Source organism: Triturus cristatus, chromosome 8 (genome assembly GCF_964204655.1).
Source record: "Triturus cristatus chromosome 8, aTriCri1.1, whole genome shotgun sequence".
Taxonomy (NCBI): Eukaryota; Metazoa; Chordata; class Amphibia; order Caudata; family Salamandridae; genus Triturus; species Triturus cristatus.
The window spans coordinates 1,267,234,786-1,267,259,993 of NC_140591.1; the positions used below are offsets into that span (position 1 = coordinate 1,267,234,786).

Below are 25,208 nucleotides of genomic sequence, written 5' to 3' on the forward strand. Positions count from 1 at the left end.
ACTAGCTAAGCAAAACAAGAGCGGACACCTAGGCACTTGAAATGTACAGACACTGTATTTTGTTTTAGTGCAATGCTTACATTTATGTTGTTTTTTACCTGTGTGTTTTTCACAGAAACCGAGAAGCCAATGAAAGTCATAGGTAATGACGACCTGCTGGACCAGGACCTAATGAATGAATTAAGGAAGGAATATGGAGCGACTTACAATGACTTTTTTATGGTTCTTACAGATTCAGACATGAAGGTCAAGGTATGTGTTTTGATTCATGAAATGTCCTGGTGACTCAAAGAAGAAGTACATTTCCGGTCAATTTGTGATGTGGAAAAACATATCAATTCATAGACATATCTCAATCTCTAATAATGATGCTTTTGCTGGTAACTGTTTATGTGTTGCTGCTACTGGTAAATTATTGATGTGGTTGGTAAAGTTGTTAATGCTGCAGGGTGATGGTTCTACTTGTTGTTGTTGTTGTCCTCTTCCTTTCCCTTATTGTTTTTTATTTATTTATGGGAATTTCTTTCTCAAAAAGGTACAAAAAGCATGTTATGGTGCTGGGAGAAGAAGAGCAGAGCATGCTATTTACAAATAGAAGTTTTAAACTGAAACTAATGAGTATTGAAAATACTAGCACCCCACTCGACACTGAATTATTTGATGGTGGTATGTGTTGTGGGGCCATGAACTGTGATATGTATACCAATGGGTGAAGGACACCTAAACAGGTGTCATGGTACGTCATTCCTGGTGAACTTTGAAATTGATGAGATGTTAAGAGAGGCTCCGAACAATGACAGTTGGTGAGTCTTAAATGTTTTGGGGTGTTTATTCCAAAATGAAAAAATAAGCAAGTGCTTTGAGTGAGCCTGAATATCATCTGGAGTATTCTTCCCCCAGAAAGGTTGGAAAAAATTAATCCAATTGGAGGACACCATGGTGTGCCAAGTTAATCTGATCTAGCCAAATTCTGATTTTGGGAGGGGAGGGTTCAAACCTTCTCAAGAATACTTCAAGAAATTGGTGAAATACTATGATTTTTTTTCAACACAACCCTCTTACAAATTTGACAATGTGCCACAGATATAGCAATCACCTCAGAATTTCTTGCTATTCCATTTCACATGGCTTGTCATTTTTAGATATATTTGTGACAAATTTATTAATTTCATTATTTCAATTACTTTCATTTTTCTCCTTCCAAGTAAACTCCTAGCCATATGCAAGTAGGTTCTCAGTCAGATACCTTGTATGTCTTCCATTTCACATGGCTTGTCATTTTTAGATATATTTGTGACAAATTTATTAATTTCATTATTTCAATTACTTTCATTTTTCTCCTTCCAAGTAAACTCCTAGCCATATGCAAGTAGGTTCTCAGTCAGATACCTTGTATGTCTACTTGAAAGAGGAAGGTTAAACAAATTAAAAGTAAGACACCTCTCTCTATGTCAGACCACAGCCAGTAGAGTAAACCATATCTTACAGACCCATACACCAGTTCTAATGCCATACACAGCTTTATCCACATAGATGAGAAAATGTTTCCACACTGAAGTAAGAGCCATAGGGACCAAGTGCACTTTGGTACTAAAGGAAGAGCAACAACTCTCTCCCGTCTCAAATATCTGCGTTAAATGTACTCTTGAAATAAAACCATTGTGGCCAAAAATTCAGCAAGACATTTTTTGAGAATATACACATTTTGCTATCAAATACAAACTCTATCTTTAGATGAATTAAATCATTACAAATTCCCCACACAAAAACACATAGTTATCATTGAACCGAAGAACCAGCTTTTTATTTAATGCAATTTTGGCTCCCAGCGCATGTCCTCTTTATGACTGAAACTTGGACGCGCCCTGACTGCATGGTCGATCCGGGTTTCACTTGTCCTCCTGGGTTTAAATTCCTTCACATCCCCAGATCTAATGGTAGAGGAGGAGGGGTTGGTGTGATCTTTACTGCAGCCTGTAACTTTAAGTCCCTTGCTTTAGACTCGATTGAAGGAACTGAACTTCTAGGACTATCTATTCAGACTCAGGCCGGAAACATCGTTACCGGGACTGTCTGCTACCGTCCACCGGGTGCATTTAGCCTCCAACATCAACAGGCACTCTTGACCATCCTAACCAATATTGCACTTTCGCATCACAAACTGTTTATTTTGGGTGACTTCAATCTGTGGCAGAACGGCGTCCTTGACTCCGGTCTAAGTAACCTTCTGAACTCCTGCAAGAGCCTTGGACTCTCCCAGTTGGTCACTGGTCCCACCCATAGGGGTGGACACCTTCTTGACCTATTGTTCGCAGGCCCCCAGCTAGTAACAATGGGAGAAACTCTCCCCATGGACTGGACAGACCATTCTCTCATTAAGTTCTTTTTAGACCTTAAGAGTGACTATCCCAAAGTCCCTGGCCCGCCCTCTAAAACCAAGTGTAGAGATTGGAAAGCCCTTACTCGTCTGCACCCCCTAGGAAAAGTGTTTCATTTAAGCCAACTTTTCCACGAGAATAAACAAGTTGATGATAACTACTCCTTGTTCTGTGATAGGATTACCGCTACCCTTGACGCCCATGCCCCTCTCAAAACTCGCAAAAGCAGGAGCACCAACTCTGCGCCCTGGTTCAATGACAGCCTAAAAGATCTGAAGCATAGTTGTAAACAGGCTGAGAGAACGTGGAGACGAAATTATACCGAAAACACCAAGGAACTCTGGAAAAACAAAATACGGGAATATAAGGACTTAATTAAAAAATCTAAATCCGACTACTATTCCTCCATGATTTGTAAGTCTTCCAACAGCTCCAGAAATATCTTCAACATATTGAACAGTATTACTGACCCGGAATGTGTCAAAAACACTATTATACCATCTCAAGATCTCTGTGACAACCTTGCTGCTTTCTTTAAAAATAAAATTGAGCTTATCATTAAGGACCTAGATGCCTCCCCTGACACCAACTCTCACCCTGATTTTAACATGAGACTCCCCACAAATCAGATTGCATTGCCACCATTGGCCTCAAATGACCTTCTACTTGAGCTCCCTTCTATACCGTATGAGGCCTTCGTTAAGCTAGCCAGCAAAATTTCTTCTGGGTCTCCTCTAGACCCTGTCCCTCAAAAAGTCTGGAAACAATTTGAGCTTGATCTTCTTCCCTCTCTCCACGTCATTTGTAACCAATCTCTCTCAACCGGAATAGTTCCTGCTCAGTGGAAACGGGCATTAGTCTCCCCCCTGCTAAAAAAGCCCTCTCTTGACCCTGACTGTTCCAAGAACTACCGCCCTATATCTCTGCTGCCCTTTCCAGCCAAAATCGTAGAAAGTTGGGTTAGCAATGCCCTCTCTTCCCATCTGGAATGCCACCATCTTTTGGACTCGGATCAATTTGGTTTTAGACCCACCCACGGAACTGAGTCTGCCTTGATAACCGCGATGGACGAGCTTCAGAGGCGTGCAGACAGAAGGCAGGCAGCGTTCCTTATCCTGCTTGACATGTCTGCCGCCTTTGATACCGTGAATCACGATATTCTGCTGACACGTCTGTTTGAGGCAGGAATAAGAGGCTCAGCAGCACAATGGTTTCACTCCTTCCTCAAGGATAGACAGCAAGCGGTATCCATCCCTCCTTTTCAGTCGGCGTTCACTCTGGTCCCACATGGGGTCCCCCAGGGCTCTGCTATTAGCCCCATTCTTTTTAACCTATACTTAAGACCTTTGATTTCGCTTATCAAAACCTACAACATCAAGATTATTAACTACGCTGACGATACGCAGTTGATATTCTCCTTGGAGGGAGAAGACTCCATCTCCATTGAAACCTTTCACAAATGTCTTCGTGACACCTCTCACTGGCTAAGAACCAACTCCCTCCAATTCAACGTAGGGAAAACGGAGGTTCTTCTCAACACTTGCACTAAGATTCCTCGGCCCTTCCCAAACAACTTCTGGCCTCCTGAATCCGGGACCACAGTGCGTCCAGTAGCCACTATCCGCAACCTCGGGGTCATGCTGAATCAGGAACTCAGTATGGAGACTCATATCCAAAAAACCTCTGCTTGCTGTTTTGCTATCCTCCGCTCCTTAAGGAAGATACTGCCTCTCCTCCCTTCTCATGCACGCGCCGAAGTTGTACGCTGTACTATCCTCAGTCGCCTTGACTATTGTAATGCTTTACTGCTGGAATCCCCTAGCTTCTTGCTAGACAGACTCCAAAGAGTCCAATCAGCAGCGGCAAAAGTGGCTCTGGGGCTTCCTAGAAGAACTAATGGAGCCTCCTCGTTGAGCAAACTCCACTGGCTTCCGGTTAGGCAGAGGGTTCAATTCAAAGCCCTCTGCATAGTGTTCAGAGCACTACATGCAGTAGGCCCTGCCTCCCTCCAATCTAAATTTGTCTGGTATACCCCAGCTAGGCAGCTTCGTTCCTCTGAAGCCAAGCTGGTTTTGGTTCCAAAATTTAAAAAAATCAGATCCGGAGGCAGATCCTTCAATGTGGCAGCTGCCAAGCTGTGGAACTCGCTCCCTATTGATATTAGACATATTTCTGAATTTCTCCCTTTTAGGAAAAGAATTAAAACCTGGCTTTTCCCCAAGGCCTCTGTCCTTTAATCTTGTGTCTCCGGCTGCTTCTGGCATCTCATCCCTACCCCATTAGTTTCAGTCAGCGCCAGGATGCCTGCCATGGTGATAGCGCGCTCTATAAATGTTTTAAATAAATAAATAAATAAATAAATATATATATATATATATATATAATATATATATATAATATAATAATATAAAGTCAATAAATATAATATGAAAGAACTGATGACTCACAAGAATCTAAATTATCTATTTAATAGACTATTATTTGCGTGATGCAACAGAGTATACTTTGCGTGACATTGCAAAATCCCAGTTTAGTCACAGACCTGCTGACACATTAGCCACATTAATCCATGGAACAGATTGGAACAAATGATTAGCAGGTTACTGGAAATGACGCTGACACCGCGTTTTAGTGGTCACTGAAAACTCCCATGGTGTTCCACAGACTACACTTTCCAGGGAAAAAGGTGATTCGCCACTATGTCCTAGAAGAGTTTGAGTTCTTTGCAAGGAGGACTATTGTCAGCATTGGAAATGTTCCAAAAATGATGAGCATTACTGGGTTTCTGGCACATTGTTGGTTTATGTGTCTGCAAGTATAGCTTTTGAGAAGGCAAATCATTCAACCAGCTCTTCCTGGGTCACAAGTAACACCCATTAGCTAGGATTATGCCAGGCTTAATCCTAGCTATTGTGTGGATTATGTATGCTTGCTGTTCCTAAACTACAGTAAAGTATGCAGGAAATGTATGCCTACTGTGACAAAGTGTAAAAAAAAGAAAACATTGTATCGTAGGTGCTTTTTATTCTGATTGGCTGCATTTTATTTTGTTTTTTACCAAGCTTCTTAATATTGAAAAAGTATGTCTGAGAAACATTTGCAGAAATCAAGTGCGGTCGGCACAGGTAAGAACAGTGGGGCGGGCGGGAAGTCAACAGATAACGGGATTGGTAAAATAATACAAAAATATAAAATAAAACCACTTACCTTGCGCTTGCCGCATCGCCAAGCACAAGGTAAGAGGTTTTATTATTTTTTTAACTTTATTGTACTGCCCCGCCCCGTCGCTCTTACCTGTGCCAGCAGCACCTGGCATTAATAATTTTATCCAAGATTCTGCTTCCACTCAGGCCTTCATTATGATTTACTCATAATTTCTGATATGCCCATTGGGATTAGGGCTGAAAAATGGCAGGCCTGGACAGTTTCCCCCATGGACTCCGGCTGATCAAAGTGTTTGAAATGGTCTGCTGAAATTCCAGGCAGGAATAAGGAAAAGTCAAGTGGACTGGATGTGCTAAATCCTAGCCCCCTTAGTTGTTTCGCATTACTTAGGGGACCCGCAGAATCTAATTCGAAATGGTCCATTGTTTCCGATCCCCAGAAACACCACTCTGGATGGTAACAGTATCTTAGAAGGCTAGATTAACACCACTGTTAGAAATGGGGTCTCTAGTTGGCAGAGGTAGGTACCTTTGTCCGAATAGGGACCCTTGCTTCTATTCAGGGTAAGGGGGATACACACTTTAAATAACCCCTGCTCACCCCCTGGGTAGCTTGGCACGAGCAGACAGACTTATCCCAAAGGCAATGTGTAAAGTATTTGTACTCAGAACACACAGTAATACAATGATAACACCACAAATGGACACCACACCAGTTTAGAAAAATAAAGTGTCTTTATCTAAACTCAACAAGACCAAAACAACAAAAACCAAACATACATGTAATAAGAATATGACTTTAAAAAGTCTTCAAACAACTTGGTCCATAGAAAACTATGAATGTGACATTTCTTACAAAGTACCTGTAGGTGCGTCAAAATTCACTAGGCCAAACAGCCACAGAGAGGTGAAGTGTCGAGAAACAAAGAGATGCGTCAGTTCCTGAGACCTTGGGGAGGCGATGCGACAGTTCTGCTGCACGCAGAAGAAGTGATGTGTCGAATCCTGTCTGTAGGGGGACGTGATGCGTCGACTCCAAGATGATTCTTTTTCACGGGTGATGCGTCGGGAAAACTTGCCACACAGGTACGAAACGTAGAAATCTGGGCTGAGTCAGCGATCGATGTGGCAGCGTTGAGAGGCGCTGCAACAGTTTCTTCAGCCGCGATCCCTCGGTTCTTGCAGCCGTGACAGGCGCTGCGTCAGTTTCGGCAGCGGCGCGGTGATGCCTGGAGATTCTTCATGCACGGCGGTGCTGCGTCGGGAAAAACAACCGCAAGAAGAGCGATGCGTCGATTTCTTCAGTTCTTCTTTTCTTCCAGCTCCCAACAGCAGGAACAACCTCCAGAGGCCCAGAACTGGAACCTCCTGGCAGGTCAGAACTCTCAGCAGCAGAGCTCAGGGGAGCTGGGGTGAAGTCTTTGTGTCCCTTAGACTTCAGAACAGGAGGCCAGCACACACAGGCCCTTGGAGATCTTCTTCAAGCAGGTTCAGAGCAAAGTTTCAGTCTTTGTCCTTTCCTTGGGAGAAACAGCAACTGCGGGCCAACCACACAGGGTCAGTACTCCTCCTCACAGCTCTTCAGCTCTTCTCCTTGGCAAAGGTTCCTCTTGAGTCCAGAAGTAATCTAAAGTTCTGGGGCTTTAGGTGTAATAATTATACCCCAAAAATGTATTTGTTCTCCTTATGCAAGAGTCTCTGAGCCCAGTGCAAATCAGTTCTGTCCTCAATAGTGCAGTATGACCACAGGGGGTGAAGGCAGCATTGTGCAAGGGAAACAGGCCTTATTCAGGTGCAAGGAAATCTCCTCCCACTACTCTAAATGCAGCCAAACCCCATTCAGCTCAGCTGAGTCATCCAGGAAGGGCCAGGCACATCTCAACCCCCCCCAGTGGCTGTCTACAGTGAATGCACATCCCCAGCCCGTCACTTCAAAACCAGACAGTCAATCCACAAACAGGAAGAGGCACACAGAATGGTTAAACAAGAAAATGCCTACTTTCTAAAAGTGGCATTTTCAAACACACAATTTAAAAACCATCTTTACTAAAATATGTATTATTAAATTCTGAGTTCTGAGAGCCTAAACTTTATTTCTAAATCTTATCCCAATGGGAAGTTATACTTGTAAGATGTTACAAAGTATCTCCCATTCTATCCTTTGGGACAGATAGCCTTTCAATTGTGAAAAACGAAATCAGGACATGTCACACACACTAGTACATGTCCTACCTTTCACATACACTGCACCCTGTCCAAGGGGGTACCTTGGGGCTACCATAGGGGTACCTAACATGTAAGAAAAGGGAAGGTCAGGGCCTTCAAGTGGGTGTACTTGCCAGGTCGATGTGGCAGTTTAAAAGTGCACATAGACATTGCAGTGGCAGGTCCGAGATACCTTTTCAGGGCTACTCATGTGGGTGACACAATCAGTGCTGCAGGCCCACTAGTAGCATTTGAGTTATAGACCCTGACACACTCCTTGCACTTTACTAGGGGCTTACCAGTAAATCAAATATGCCAATTATGGATAACCAATCATGTTCACAATTTACACAGAGAGCATATGCACTTTAGCACTGATTAGCAGTGGTATAGTGCCCAGAGTCCCATAGCCAACAACAACAGTTCAGGGAAGAATAGGAGGAAGAAGCAAAAGGTTTGGGGATAACCCTGCAAAAAGGGCCAAGTCCAACAACCGCCATCAATGGGCCACTAATAACAAAGGCCGAACATTGCTGTTCAGTGTTTAATACTTTTGCCAAAACAAGGACACACAATTTGGATTGATGATTTGATGAAAGGTCATAAATGGTTTCATGTTGGGGAATCCAAAACTTGCAATAGATTCAGCTTTCTGTTATGTCATAAATTGTGTTTTAGAATTGCAAACCTGTAGGCTCTGCTCAGGGAACTCACACACAGTGGGAACGCATTGTTTGCTGCTTTGCTTTGTAACACCAACTGTCACTGCAATCTTCATAACAGTTTTGGTAAGCTGATAATGACAACATTTCACCATCAATGTTTTGAATAACCATCTATGGAATAGTAAAATGTACTGCCGCTTACTTTCCCTTTGGGCCCAATTCACAAACGTTTTTGTGAGTGTAATTTGGGTGTGCACAAAATGTAATTTGTGTTTGAAAATTCTGTACCCTGATTCAGAGGACAAAGTTTACTGGATTTTGAAACTACAAAGTGCATAAGTGAAAATGGGAAGGTTGCCATTATGGTAGATTTTTCTGTACCTTAGGTATAGTGCTAGGGGTGGCAGGGTATTAATTGCGGGTGAACCTGCAAAAGGCAGTGAGCGCTAAGTTTGTGAGTAATAAACATTTTGAATATAGTTTCTACACTCTTATTAAAGGGAGGAGTTTTAGCTTTTCGGGAAGGGAACAGGAAAAATGATTTTTCTGAGAAAGAAAAAATACAAAATTACACATACAAATGCACAACACCACATGTTTTTTCATGGCGATTTCCGACCTAGTTTAAAATCCAGGTTACTGAATTTATTCCCAGGGCAAATATAGAAAATGGAATGCATAAAAATAGAAATCTGCTGAAAACTGAAGGAAACCATACAGGAGTAGGTTTATGACTTTTCAGGCCCCTTCATTTTTTAAAGGTCTCTGGCTTATGACACACAAATTCAATTTAGCAAAAAGTGCCTTAACCTCTTTAGCGCAGACGTCAGCCAGCAGCCAACAACCGCGCTACCTTCCAGTGTGTTCAATGACCGAAGTTGGGGAGGGTTTAAATAGAACCTCCAATGCTTGTACTAGTGGCTTGCTTTTTTATCCTGGGGATGAAGCAAACTCGCTTCCACTTAAGCCCTCACTCTCCCCTATCCATCTGTGACACCTCCACACCATACGGCGTGCTGACAACTCGGAAGGGAAAGTGAAACCAGTTGGCCCCATTAGTGCCCACTGGTTTCAGTTCCTGTTTTGTGCCGGGGACATTACTCTGCCTCCCAGCACTGATCACTGTGGGAGAGGCAGTGTTGGAAATAGGAGAATGACTCCGCTCCAGAGCTGTCTCCTTAGTGAATCCCTGCTTTGGCATCACACTGGTACATGATCTCCAAGCAGTGATCCACTCCACTAGTCACCATGGAGCGATTATTGCGGGGGGGCAGCCCCTTTTTGGCCTAATCTCCCTTCCATCTCTGGCACAAATGTATTTCTACCCACCTTGGAGGGCAAATCAAAAGTGTTTACCCCCAATGACCCCCCCGGTGGTGAACAAAGCCCATTAGACACTACGGAATGTGCAAGGCACTTTTTATGGGGGGGGGGCTTCCCCCATGGACATGTACCTGTGCTCGCCCTAACTCGGCACAACAGTCTATGTACCTTTCTGGGGGGACAATAGGTTGTTTATCACCAATCTGCCACTTGGGGGGGCAGAAAGCCCTCTGGGCACCAGGGAATGTGCAAGGTGATGTTTTTTGGAGGGGACGGCCCCTATGGGTTTGGGGCTGGCCATCCACGGAGCTGGGGAACCAGGTTTGAGTCTCAGCGTCTGCTCAATATCCTGTGATTCTGGGCAAATCACGTAATCTCCCCATAAATTAATGTGTATTATCTGGTGCGCCTAAAAGTGCCAATGCTGAGCACAGGAAACCACCAGCTCAAATTAAGCACTGGGTACCCGGACAGAAGCAATGATTAGAAAGTGTGCAAACATGGACAGATACAATTTTTCCACTCAAAACTGACCCTTTTTTTAACATGGGTAGCTGTGGATTTTGAGTATGGGCTCAGCCACCACCTAGGGAAATCAACCAAACCCAGACATTTCTGAAAACTAGACACTCAGGGTCTACCCATCCCTAACAAAATGAATGTGTCCGTCTGTAACGCAACTGATGGGTGGCTTTGTTATTATAATGGGGTTGATTTCTTTCTGTCGTTGATGATTTCTGAGCTCGGTGCATTACTAATAGGCCTCAATAGGGCACCATTTTGTATTTATGTTATGCATAATTTACCCTCCATTTCGGGTTGGCTGATAGCAAGAATATAGCCTACTACCACAAATATTCGCATAACAAACAGTGCCAGTATAACCTTCTAGACAATTCTACCTTTAACTAAGCTCTCCAAAGTGACTGGAAGAAATATGTCAGAGTTTTACCAAACTCAATAAATAAATAAAATCTTAATTATTCTTTTGATATTTCAATTGATAATATTTCGGATATGCTTCGAGGAAATTACGCTCAACGATTGACTATTGTTTACATTGTATGTCTCTTTACTATTAGGGAAACAGCGTAACCAATCAGCAGTGAGAGTTCCTGTGTAAATGGTGACACATTGATTACTTACTGGTGACCTGCTGTAACCAGATGTCCCCTTTAAAAGAGCGGGGCCTATTTTTTCTATTTATTGTTGTTTGTATAGCGCAGACAATATTCCTGGACATTTTAGAGGTGTTTATGCATTAAATACAGATGGGCTAGCAGCAGGTGATCTTTCAGTCCTGCTATGTAAGGCCTATTGCTAAAGTTCAAAAACCAAAGGAAATGATGGACGGAGTGTTGAACACTGCAAGCACTCACCCCCAGTCAACTGATCTGGGTTTAATCCATCACCGTTCTTTAGCCCACTCTGCCTCCCCAGTTCAGAAATGGCCATATGCAAATCAGTCTGACCCTGTGCCTCATGGGAACACTCCAGCCCGAACTGCCAAGCCATGTCTTCTCTGGACCGGAAACAAGCTTCCTAGGACCGGTTTCTGGCATTTCAGCTGTCTTCAGCCAGGCTTGCTTGAATCCAGTGGCAAAGTGAGCAAGGGACTCACGTCTGAGCATACCCTGCCGACTTATGGCGAACAAAGCAAAAACCAAAGGAAATGGTGGACAGAGTGTTGAACATTGCAAGCACTCACTCCCAGTCAACTGATCTGGGTTTAATCCATCACCGTTCTTTAGCCCACTCTGCCACCCCAGGTCAGACATGGCCTATTGCTAAAGTTCCCCATTGTCAGGTACCCGCAGTGGATAATTTGTAAAAAAATAAGTGCCGGGGAGCTCGTCGGGAGGCCGCCTCCACCAGCCCATTTCTCCTGTTAGTGCTGCCTAAAATAAAACCAACTACTAGCCATGAAAGTGAGGAGGGGTTTTGGGGTAATGGCCAGAGCTGCCGAACTCAGTGCCGGGGAACCAGGTTCGAGTCTCAGCATCTGCTGAACATCCTGTGAATCTGGACAAATCACCTATTCTCCTCATAAATGAATGTGTCTTTAACTGGTGCTCCTGAAAAGTGCCGGTATGGATGGAAACCACCGGCTTAAATTAAGCACTGGGTACCCAGACAGAAGCGATGATTAGAAAGTGTGCATACACAGAAGGTATTATAGTCGGAATGTACACCTGAGTGTATGTTGTGTATTTACATACCATCTGTTTAGATGATGCGAATTATAAGGTGCCACGTGGTACCATAGTCACTTAAGGAGCCCTTTCCGTGTGGTAAAATACCCATCGTGAATCTTTTAATGCCATATCCTCATCAAAGTATGCAATGAAACATGAAGCTTGTGCTGGGTAAAATAACCATTTCCCTATAACAAGAATTATTAAATTACATGAAACGTCTCAATGTGGAACATCAGTCGGCCTATATACATGTGGTTCCACCTAAAGCTGGGCGTGAAAGAGCAAAACCCAGCAGCCACATCTGCACAGAAACTGCCAGCTGTAAAAGTTAAAAACGTCAAGCATAGCATTATTAAATTGTTAATATTATTAACTCGGAGGCTACAGCTGGAGCCGGTCTTTGAACTTGCCTGAACCCTCTCCAGTGGTGCCATAACATTTTCTCATAAATGTCTCTCTGTTATGCTAGAAATCCTTACTTCGAGAAAAAAGATCCGCTTATGAAATCAAAACTAACATGTCTGCATTCTGTGGGTAATGCTGGATGTTTGTCTGAAAGCCAACCCTCCCAGTTGTTGTTTCTGAGTCTCTGTCGGTTTGAGCAGAAGTGTCAGTGAGGTACAGGTTTTGATAAGGCCTTACAGAGGAGTTATTTGATAAAATGCTCTTCTAATGCAATTTGAAAACAGGGCTGTAAGACATTTAGCAGAAAATGAGGAAATTTGCTACATACGTCTATAACTCGAGAATTGCAGAGAGGGGTGTTATTTTGTGTATTTTGGACCAATTCGTGTAAAGTTTAGAAGTGGTGTAAAAAATGGCGCAAATACCTTTGCTTTACTGTTTCTGTTTGCATCGTTCGTGTACTCGGGATTCAATGAAACCAAAAGATTGCACTATGCAAAAGACAATGCTTAGTATGATCCCATGAGTATAAAATAGGAATGCATTTTGTTCACTTTTCAAGTGTGAAAACCAAAACTGTTCGATGCAAAATAAGTATGTCCTATTTTTTATGTGAACTATACAAAGAAAATTCTGGAAAATCTGATTTCACCATTTTTGAGGTAAAGTTGTTCATGGTCCTGATTTCTACGTTTAATAAACATATGCACAAGCCAATGATTTAAAGGCAACAGGTGCATCCTATCATTTTTGCATCAGTTATCCTAATTTGTTTGCTTTCTGTAGCAAAATGTGTTCCTTTTGATACCATAATTGCCTCTGATTTATTTCCCTACTCTTAACACCGTCTTTAATCCCTCCTCTGCTAGTCCTGCCCTCTTTCATATTTGCTTTTAGTCCACCCCCTTTACTCCTGACATGTGCTAATAATTCCCTATCGCGACACTTAATTAGCCCGAATGGTACATTAAGCTCACGTGAATTCGACAACCAGCTAAACTCGTTCTCATTTAACAACTTTAATCTACAATTGGGGTTCAAATCAAATCAAATCAAAATGTATTGGTTCAGCTTTACAAAAAAAACCTTACAATAATAAAACACACAATACTAGATATAGATAAAAAAACGAATTTGTTGATTCGCTGTAGTTCATTTCCCCAATAATGAAAGAGGCTGTAAATAAAAAACGCCCCCGGGCACAGAACATGAATATATTAAAACAGTGATGCAAACTCACACAAGGCAGTGTGAGTGTAACAAATCTAAAGCAACGAAGCAATTAGGGTTCACAATGTGTTATCATCTCCTAATTCCTCAATTAACGTACAGTAATATTTGCTTCCCTGCTTGGTTCTCTAGAAATTGTGACAATAGTGCTTACCTGAGCAGCTGCAGGACCATAAAGGAAGGCAAGTCTACAGTCTAAAAAGAGCTCATTGGTTCTCTCTGATCCTATTATAAATGGCTAGCAAAACCATTCCAGTCGCAACCTCTCTCCCTCCCAACAATATCACAAGCTCCATGCTCTCATCCAGCAGCATTGACAAGCACTTTAACTCCAACATCGAGAGCACTACCTCAGCACTACTCACATCTGCACTTCTTCCCTTATGTGCTTCTCTTATCCCACTCATCATTCCTCACATCCTTTGCTGGCACAAACCTATTCTTATATCCTCTAATCCCTCATATGCCCTTCTGGCTAGTCTGTTCTCGAACTATGAATCTAACAGCGCTATCCTCCTGCATTCGCGCCTCTTGACTGGTGTTGACCCATAATGTTTACATTTCCAGTAGTGCTGTCACTACTGAAAGATCTTACTGCTGACTCCCTCTTCCTCCCATTATACCTAAAGATATGTCTTCCAGCTCCATTTCTTCTGTACACCTTGTGCTTAGCAGGCTGATGATATACGTTCTGTATGACCAGCATCGGACTAAGGCAGAAAATAGGCCTGGGCACCAATTTAAAAAAATCAGAAAGCTAGAAGCTTGCCCACATTTGCAAATCAGGGAAGTTTTAAACTTGAAAAGACACCCTATACAGGTGTTTTGCAAGATATGGGATACTTCATGCATTGGTGTTTGTTACAGGCAATCTGTGTGGTAATTGAGAAATCAACAGTAAAAACTGGCCCACCGACCATAAAACAGGCCCACAAGCATCAACAAAATGCAGCCCATACACCGATCTGTCCGACCAGTCTCCACCAGCATGACTGAGACCTTATTTAGACACACCTGCCTACTCACTGTGCTCGGCTCACCAGCCAGCGGTGGCTGCTCCGCTATGGCGGAGGAGTGTGCCCCCAAGCCAGCAGCTGCAAAAAATTGAAAAACAAAATGATACTAGACCGGGCTCATTATCATTTTGATTTTCTCTCCTGGGCGAATCCTGAGGGGGAGTGGTAGGCATTGTTGTCAGTGTGCATGTGGGTTTGGCCGGCCGTCTCAGGACAGCCAAATCAACATGCCCACTGAAGCTCTCTCCAACCCGAGTTGCGTCATTGGGTTGGAGACAGCAGGCACAGGCTCCCAGTCTCTGGGAGCGCAAATTGTGGGTGCTCAGGCCAATCCTGATGCTGCTTTCATGCAGCGTAAGAGCAGCGTTAGGATTGGCTGCAGGGGATTCTGGGAGCCTGGGCTGGCAAGGAGCAAAAGAGCGGCGATGCAGCAGGTAAGTTTCTTTTTATTCATTTTTGTTGCTGTCCTTCGTCCCCTCACCACTTAACCCATACACCAGCCGCCACTGCCACCACCACCACCTTCTTATAATGCCTAAATCTCCCAATCGTGCTTAGGCTTGTTCCATCTCTTTGGTTCTCAGGACTTGAATGACCATTTCCTCGCAATGGAGATTCACTTGGGTCTTCGGTTCATGGGTTGAACCAGACACGAGCTCGCATTCCTGGTCATCCTTTACCTATGTTCACTTAACAGCTGGAATGTACTTTTCATGCTGCGATGGTGTTTTTTTGTTTTGTGCTTGTCACTATTTCATTTTTCATAATTTCTCCCCAGCCAAGTTTAGGGTATGTCTGCTGTAAAATTTTACATTGCGGAGTGTTCCATAAGCTGATGCTCGCATGACAACATTTTGAAATTTACTACATTGTTAATTTGAATAAATTCAGACCATTTTCTACAAATTACATAAATGGTGCAAAATGAGTGCATATCCTCAATAGCACGAAAAACTATGCAAAATACACCTTTTGAAAGATGATGATAGGGGGTGTCGGAATGCTAAAAGTCACATTATCTCCAAAGGGGCAAAAGCTGCCACTGATTTCTGAGCCAGCAATACTGTACATGCTGTTGAATAAAAGCATCCATGAGCTTTATGATGTGTGACAAGCGTAAGCTTTGTTTAGATTTCACGCCATGCTTCTGAGCGAATCCATGGCAGCGAAGCTTTCATTGGCTCGCTCAGTTTCTGACCCTGAAACCTTTTTTTCTGTTTGCTCAGCAATACTACGAAGTGCCAATAGCAATGAAGTCTGTGTTTGATTTGGTTGATACTTTCCAATCACGGATCAAGGAAATGGAAAAACAGAAGAAGGACGGCATTTCCTGCAAGAAAGAGGACAAGACGCGCTCACTGGAGAACTTCTTATCAAGGTACAGCTTTCAGCATGCTTTCCAGGTCGAGTCACTATTTGGAATTAATTGGTTGGAAAATGTCTGTAACTGAAACACAAACGAACAATGTTAGACTCAGTATTCAATTGTGGGTGAACAAGCATGATTTATGAACCCACAACGTTACCCTTACCTCCCTGAGCTGTCACACATTGTAATGCGGTCTGTCTGGAAGTAGAGACAGCATCTGGTATAGAACCACAAACAGGGGCATTTGGGACGCCTTTATTGCTACGACCCTCCCACAATCTCCCTTTTATTGGAACAATATTCCCATAATCCCAAACAGGTCGTAGCTCAGTGCAGGAGAACCCACAATGAATGAGCTCTTGCCGCTTTGTGTCCCAGTGCCAGCACAGTGCCTCTTCATACATTGAAGAGTATGTAAGAGACGAGACTGGTACTGGGTTTCAGCACACTGCACTTCCCAGCGCCTGGATACACCCCGGGGTGATTAGCGTGCTATACAAATGCTGATTGATTGATTGATTGATTGACTTGGATAGAGTTGGGAGGATTTGAAGGAAGCAAACAAAACAAAGTCCCAGCATAAGAAGAGCTGATGGGGCAGGATGGGACTCGCCTGGGCCCTGCTCCTCTATGCCAGCATCGGACAGTGAAAACTTATATAACACAGGAAGGTATCAGATTGGGCACAAGGTGGTGGGTCAGGACGAGAACAAAGATGGCCAGTGAGAAGAGGGTGGGTGGGGATTGCCAAATGGGACACTGGTGAGAAAGAATGAAAAGAATGAAGCACAGAAATTACATAAGAGGGGGGGTATAAAGAGCCAGCGAAGTCCGTCTGTACCCATACTGTTTCTCCGGGGCCTGTCTTTAGATTCCTCATAAAAGACCACACCCTCTTGAAAACCAAATCACACAACAGCTTCTCTCAGTCGAACCAGCATTTAAGGTAGTGCAGTGCGTATTTTGTCAAACGCAAGTGCTGCTTTTTCAAATAAAAAGGATGACTGTGCATCCACTGCAACAAATGGACTCTTCACCCTCCATGCATTGCAATGGAAGCATTTCTTTAATTTGGCTTATCTAACAGTGTGAGAAATGTGTGATAAAGTCGCCAGCTATTTCCTGCAGAAGAGTACCCTTCTTGAAAAGTAAATATGAAGAGGTTTCTGCTAGACTTGTCATATCAAAATATTATGATGATAGTGAATGTGCTAGATTGTTTAAATTATTCATATATTTCATTATCTAAAAAAAAGGGTTGGGCATGGCGGTGATAGCTATCCATATGGATTTAAGGAACAAGTGCCTACTCCTGCCGAAGTTGTCACTTTGATTACCAAAGGGGAAGAGGTCTAAAATAGACTCATTTCCTTTTGTGAATCCATTACCATCCCAAATTGGGAGTCATTAACTGTTCAATGGTTTGTCACAGATTTACAGTTGCAAACCACCAATGCATGTGGTATGATTTGCAATTTGGGAGGGATGCCCAATACAAGCCCCTTCCAAATCGGGAATTGATTCCCATTCCCCAATCCGTATTCTCGAGTCAATAAAACTTTACCAACTCATAAAATAGGTTTAGCAAATATGAAAATGGAGTTTATGGTCGTAAACCCTGTGATTTTGCGCATCACAAGGTTTGCTACCGCAAAATATCTTAGCACATCTGACTCTAGCTGAAAACTTGATTTCTGTATATGTAAATTTTAGCCCTGACTGCTGATAAATGTTGAATGCCAAACCTGTCTAGCTAATGATGAATCCTGTTAGAGCATGGAAGTCTATGTTGTCTTAATAATATATTGTGCTGCGATCTATTTTTTATTGAGTGTACTTGATGTAACAAATTTTATGTTACATTGTTTTTAACTCTATATGGACTGTGTGTTACTTTTTTGGATGCATCGTGCCTCCAAATAAAGTTTTATGACGAGGATGATGAATCCTCAGGTCATGTTAATGCAGCCTGTATTCCTGCAAATTAAAATGTTACTCACGAAAATGAATTGGTTGTAGAGAGAGGTCAATCCTCAACTTCTTAAAATAATTCTCTTGATGTCTCTAGGTTATTAGTTCATTCCAGTAGGTGAAAGTTTCAATGTGCCACGCTTTTTGTATTATAATGGTCACCCGTTCCTTGAACAGTCAATGCTTTAGTTGTGGTGGGTAGTGCTGCAGAGTTCTATGTGTAATCTCAGGTCACAGGTTTAAACCAATCATAGCTTTGAGGGTCAATGTGCCTGCTGCAGAGCATTTTTGTAATTCATAGGTCAAAGTGTCCCATCTTAGTCAGTCAGTTAGCTGAGTGGATTAATGTGTTGGTTGCAGAGTTTCTTGTGTAAAATGTGCATTAAAGGTTCAAATTCTGATAAAATAGCTCAGAGGGTTATAGCTCTACTGCAAACATCAGCATGTAACCTGCAAAGTACTGCTCTGAATCTTTGCAGGTTTTTAACTCAGTCTTTCATTCTTCTCAGGTTGATGAACACCTCTTATTAATTTTGAAACAACAGTACAGTTTGTACTTCTGTACTATATAAATGGTCAATGTTAATATAATTTTACACACAGTTTCACATACCTTTACATAATTTCAGACCTTGAGAAAGTGCCAGAAGTTTGAAATCTTTTTTGAGAACTTAGGTTGGAGAAGTATTGACAATATGCATGCATGTCCTTGCGATTAAATGTTAATATTAGTGTAGGTGACATATTGTGGCCATTTTGGTATTGCAGAAAAGAATGTATCCGGAGAGCTAGCAGCAGCTATTGGCTTTACCAAGGCTTGGCAATTTTCCAAGTACTTGCAAAGACAATAGATAATTTAAATATTATTAAAAGGCTATTTACTATGTACCTAACATGGTCGATATATTGCTCATTAATGCAATGTTGTGGCAATCTTGAATACATAGAAACTGATGTTCACATATACTTCCAAGATGACCACCCCTTTGTCTCATGATGCAATTTGGTGCCTTCTTGGAAGTATATAATATAACAATCCAAGATGGCTCTGCTGCTATTGACTTTGCCAATACCTATATCTTTGGCGTTCAGCACTCGTTTGTATTCCTCTCTTTCTCCCCCTCTTGTTCCTCAGCCCCAAGCTAGTTGATCCATTCCACTGCTCCTCCGTGCTCCCCAACCAGCTCACCATTTCGAATTATTTTGGAGATTTTTTTTTAATGACACAGCATCTACATAGTGCTACTGGAACACTCCCTTACGTTGTTTGTGCTACCATGCTCTTTCTGTTTCTTCCTTTTATTTAATTTAAAAAAAAAAAGGTAATTTAGCATTCTAAAATGGACGTCCACATAGTTGAAATGGTAAAAATCAAAAAGCCATAATAGCCTCAGGTGTGTCATGACACACGTGCATGCATGCGTCAGAACCTACAAGGATGTCATGACGGACAACTCACAACACATGTAAATGCAATTTAGGCCATTTGTGAAAAGCTTTCATTAATAGAAACCCATCCAAGCTTGCTGGCCAAGCATCCGCATGTATGCACATGTGTCATGCACACCGGAGGCCATTTTGGTATGTTAATGACAGTGCTAAAAAGCAACGGTAAAGGCAATAGCCTGGCCTTTTAGAGACACGCCTATTGGCTTAGCCAATCTTTAACTAGTTGTTAGGACAATTAAAGATGCTTATTTGATATTAAGAAATGTGTAGGTGTTTTGTAAACTATTTAATATCACAGATCTTAACTTGTGATCAGCATCTTATGATTTTTGTTCTGATTCTATTTAGTTTTATTAACGTTTGTTGTTGAAAATATATTCAAAGACATATTTTATAATAGAATTATACAAAAATGTCTTAAAAGAACACAATTTTCCAGTCTCTTTCAATTTATTACATAATAGTAAATCAAGATAAATTACAGGAAAGGAGATGTCGAAGATAGCAAAATTATGCAATTAGTATGAGAACCCATAACACAATCGTTTCTTATGCAAGTACATAAATAGAACTTTCTGACAAGCAAAAATTAAGGGTCAGGGGCCGCTGTTGTTAATGGGCAAAATGGGCGTTGCCCTACCACCCTTAGTGGAGAGGCAAGAAAAGAATTACAAAACGCCAAGCAGCTAAAACAAATTTCCTACTTGCTTGCTGCTCTCATATTTATAATAGGGGAGCTCTAAGGAACTTTGCAGAGGTACGGTCCTGCTGCGCATGCCTGCTGGGCGAGGTATTCTCCGACCCGCAGGCACAAGCTACAGCAGTGACATCATGGCAGAGGGAGTGCCGACTTTCAATGCTGTGAATAAGGGTTCTTTTTGGGCGCTTACACAATTGCCCTGGGAGGAATTCACAGAACTCCATTCATTTCAATGGCAGAGGGAGTGTCAGGCTGTTAGGAAGAACGAGGTAGTGGGTGTCGACAATTAAACACTCATCGTAAGAGGGGACGGGCTATAGGAGGGGTGAAGCAGACTGCTGTCATCATTCCTCTCCTGCTGTCTCGTTACACAAGAGGGAGTGGCAGAGACGAGTCATACCTTTCTTGCTCTGTTCTGACTTACTGGAAGGTAGCAGTAGCATTGGCACTCGAAGTCGTCGAGTTGGATACACTACGGGTGTAATTAAAAAATAATTGGAGCACGGTAAAAGATTTATGACTGTGGATTCTTGCAGTAGTGCGTTTAATTGTATGCTATCAATGTGGCGAGTTTTGAACTATGTGGGGCCCACCTATTGTTCAACTATCATGTGTGTTTTAAGTTCCACTTCATAAAATCCTAAATGGTGAAAACAATTAAACATGGTGCCGTGCTTGTTGTTCTCCGCTGCCAAAGGAAATCCGATCACTCGGAATATAAAATTAGTGGAGAATGAAACTGGATTTAAAGCGTTTTTGTTGTTTGTAAATTAAATCAAAGAACATGTTTTTGCATTTTACTAGTGTGAATCAAACTAGTAAAATGCAAAAACATTTTCTATGATTTGATTTGCAAACAATCGTGGCTGAAGAGAGGTGAAACCCCGAAACCAGTCCTAGAATGCTTGTTTCCAGTCCAGGGAGGACCTGGCCTGGCAGTTTGGGCTGGACTGTTCCCATTGGGCACAGGGTCAAGACTGATTTGCATATCGCTGGGTCCAAAATGGAATGGCATGGTGAGCAAAAAAACTATGGATTTAGGCCCAGATCTCTGTACTGGGGTGAATGTATGACATTGTTCTGCATTCTGTCCATCAATAGTTATTTTTGCATTTGTCACCCCGAGTGGGACGGGTATGCTAAGACGTGAGTCCCGTGCTCTCCATCCCACTGGAATCAAGCTATCCTGGCTGAAGAGGGGTGAAACCCCGAAACCGGTCCTAGAATGCTTGTTTCCAGTCCAGGGAGGACCTGGCCTGGGAGTTCGGGCTGGACTGTTCCCATAGGGCACAGGGTCAAGACTGATTTGCATATGGCTGGGTCCAAAATGGAATGGCATGGTGAGCAAAAAAACGATGGATTTAGGCCCAGATCTCTGTATTGGGGTGAATGTATGACATTGTTCTGCATTCTGTCCATCAATAGTTCTTTTTGATTTGCAAACAGCCAAAACGCTTCATGTTTGAATACGAAGTTGTGCGCGCACGTGTATTCAAAAATAAGCTGTGACTCGCTCAGTCTACGCACTTTGAAGCCAATGAGGGCATTCATAAATAAAAGTATTATCATGATTTTAATTTCGACGCTTCTTCTGCAACTTACATGATCATCAGACATACTGTGCGTGGCCAAGTGAAACAGTATCATCACAAACTATTTTAAACTGGCCGCACACTTGCATACTTTATGCTCTCTGGTCAATATTTAGAGTCTGCACTTACAAAATTACTTTATGAACTGTCATGCTTCGTGAATATTGGCTTTAACCCCTTGCGTGCGGGTTTATTTCTCCCGCTGTGCGGGAGAAATAAACGGCGTTCGCGAACACGACTGCTCCCGGCCGTCATGCGCACACGCCCACCGTAATGCACGACGGCTGGGAGACGTCGTGCGCACGCAAGGGATTAAAATGCACCATTTGCCCACTCTTTTTTTTAAAACAAATTCTCAGGGGGAGGTGCCCCCCTAACTCCCCTTATGACAGTTGTGCTCACTCGCTCTGTTCCCTAATAATGCACCACTCCAAAACTTTCAGGCCTCACCACTTTAAAATGCCACCAGCCGCCACTGTTAAGTGTGGAGGAAGAGAAGAGAGAAAACAATAGAATGGAAAAAGATCTTCATTCTACCAATAACGTGGGATTTTAAGTAGTTTGGAAAACAATGTAAGAGTTTTTACAGCATAATACAATACGTTTTTTTAAAAATACTAAATTAATTGATCCATTTCAAATCGCATCCAGGTAAGTATGTCTTCTTAGTATGCAGGGAATGCGGTTTACAGTGGAGCCACATAAATAGAATATTCTGCCAATTAATGCAGTTGGTTGAATACTGTGTACCTAAAGCTCCTTCAGATCCTCAGGTGGTTTTTCGCCAACACTCATACTTCAAATCAAGGCACATCGCAGTATACCTTTTTTGGGTCGAGCCTGCAAGAGCATGCTGTAATGCATGCACTCTGGCTTGTGAGACTCTTGTGTTCAGTAATGGGCTTGGAACTCACCCATAGCTTACCATTCGTTGGCATCATTGTCACTCGTCTTTGCTGCCTTTTCATTGGGCAGCACTTAAAATGCGTCACTTCCTTTTCTTGCTATGGGATTGTCACCAAGAATGAAGTCACAAGCTGAAGAGAAGTGTTTGCCACGCCCCCTTTGCAGTCTTGACTGGGGGATTTTAACCCAGAATTATGCCACAAGCTGAAGCGGCATGCATGCAAATATTCACATTGTTCAATCGCTGGGAAACAATGGACTCTACGCTGCACATGATATCACCAGTTAGCAGTGTGATTCTTGAGTGATGGGGCACTTCTTACCTTGCGCTCTCCAAGGTGTGGTGGCAGGCACAGTGCCTTTGGTGCCACCACAACACCTTCTATGACACCTTTCATAGTGTTTGCTGGTGCTCTGCACACTTTCCAGTGTATCTTTTTGTAATCTTCAGGGACATATAGCGACACGCACCCTGCATACATGCCCCAATCAGCAGAACGGAGTTGATGCCTTCGCTGGCTCCATCCTCCAGTTTAAAGAAAATACATGTGTCTGAAAATGGAAAAGAGGAACATCATACATGAAGCACTTACCATGAGCACATTTCTGTTACAATTAGACTCCGTGGTAGTTGGCTCCTATGCACGGTAACAAACATGTAAACCGAGCACCATACACGTCACTGAAGTTCAAAGCACCACGAACGCCATGTGTATTCAACTCAGAGGTAAACAGATGTGCATCTGTACGCTGTGCTCCAAAACACAGAGTCAATTTAACAATGTAACTCTCAAAAGCTGTGCTTTATGCACCTCGGAAGTAAATCTGTGCAGTTTTCCAATAGCACACGTGAAGTACAGCTCTGTGTTCACTCTAGAAAAACCCGAAGATGTAAATACTTTTTCTGACCCAAGCTGCTATGACGGGGTCAACGCTGGCTGCTTCATAGCTCTTTGTTAATACTTATTTAACTTATCCCCACCACCTCCCTGTTTCTTCTCCTCTCCTTACCCTCCTTGTTTCTTATCCCATGCCTCTTTTACTAACTTATCTCCACCCCTTCCCTGTTTCCTATCATCCCGTCCCTATAAAGCTGCCATTCCATGGGAGAGACCTATTGGCTGTGCCAGTGCTTGTTAATAGTTCCAGTGAAGTGTTCCATGGAGGTCACAGAGCACATGCTCACAGCTCAGGGGCTTTGTCAACAAACACGTCTCTACCGCTCTAGGTATATTTTGGGCTATGGCTTGTACCTACATCTGGAAATAATCCATCACTGCTCTCATTCCTCAGCATCCATTACCTGTCACTTTCTGCTTGTCATGGCTTTGATGAACTTCAATTAAAATGGCCTCCATGCTTTGCAGTTGCGCCCTCAACCCCACGTCAGAGATGGACATCTTGTGTAAACAATCTCAAAACCTCATGTGTTTTTTATTTCTTTATAGTTCTGAGGAGGAATCCGATCCCCTTAATTCATGTGATAATTTATGAGTTTACACGGTGTACTTTAAACTGCCTTAAACAATTAATTTGAATGCAAAAACTGAATTCATGAAAACATATTTGGGGGAGGAGGCAGGGTAGAGTTGTAACAGTTGGAACACATTAAGACTGTTAAGTATGGCTGAGCTCGGTGAACCCAACTCCTGTTCTTTCCACAGAAATAGCTATGTGCTTACCTCATGAATTCCCTTTCTTTCTCTGAAATGATAGCATTTCATGTGACCCGTCACATTACTCCCAGGCCATGCAGACGTGTTCTTTGTTTACGCTCGAGACCACCATTAATTAGAACGTCATAGCAAAGACTGCATGGATTAACAATCAGAGAGTTGTATATTTCGACTGCGTTTTACAAAGTAGGTCTTTCATAAGTGATGTAAACCCTCCACACCTCGGATGTACAACGGATGCTCCTCGAAAATGTTTAAAGTACACCGGGGCAGATTTATGTTGCCTGGCGCATCCCTGCAAATCAGCAAGGATGCGCCAGGAATGATGCGTCACGCAAGTTTACCCTTGCGCCACACATGATGCGCCGCATTTATAATGCGGCGCATCATGGCGCAGGGATAAACAGATGCGTGACGCATCCAATGGCGTAAGGTTGGCGCAGTGCTTCAGTTGTGTCGCAAGCGCGACGCAACTCCAGCACTGTTCCAACCAACCCTATCCCTAACATGGTGCGTCAAGCCTTACGCCTGCTTCAAGCAGGCGCAGGGTTTTGGCGCATCAGCGTTGGGAAAGTGACTCAGTCAAATCTTATAGATTTGACTGAGTCACTTTTCAGGGGCGTTCCTGCGACGGAACGCCCCCCCCTATGTCGACACGCCCACGTGAAACCTGACGCAGGTTTTACGTGGCGCAGGGCTTTACATCGTGACGCATCTCCATAGATGCGTCACGATGTAAATATGGCGCAACGTGGCGCAGGGTTTACACCGCCGCTGCGTCACAAAAGTGACGCAACGGCGGCGTAAAAGTGGCGCATCCCCGACATAGATCTGCCCCACCGAGTCTCATTACAGACGTAGTCGTCACGTTAGAGAAAAGAACTTGCGGTTGAAACATAAACACCGGCATATAAATAATCGGTTCATAGGCGGGTCTGTTTTTTCTGTCGTGAAATGTTTG

General features: G+C 42.9%; 1 protein-coding gene across 2 annotated transcripts in view; it reads left to right on the forward strand.

The window, feature by feature from the left end:
• CCDC80 (coiled-coil domain containing 80) overlaps positions 1–25,208 on the forward strand; it is a 355,389-nt gene that overhangs the window by 197,912 nt on the left and 132,269 nt on the right. For both annotated transcript variants that reach the window (XM_085622971.1, XM_085622972.1), the window contains exons 4-5: positions 116–252; positions 15,811–15,962. In XM_085622971.1, coding sequence (XP_085479097.1) covers positions 116–252; positions 15,811–15,962 — 289 coding nt within the window. The remainder of the gene's footprint in view (positions 1–115; positions 253–15,810; positions 15,963–25,208) is intronic.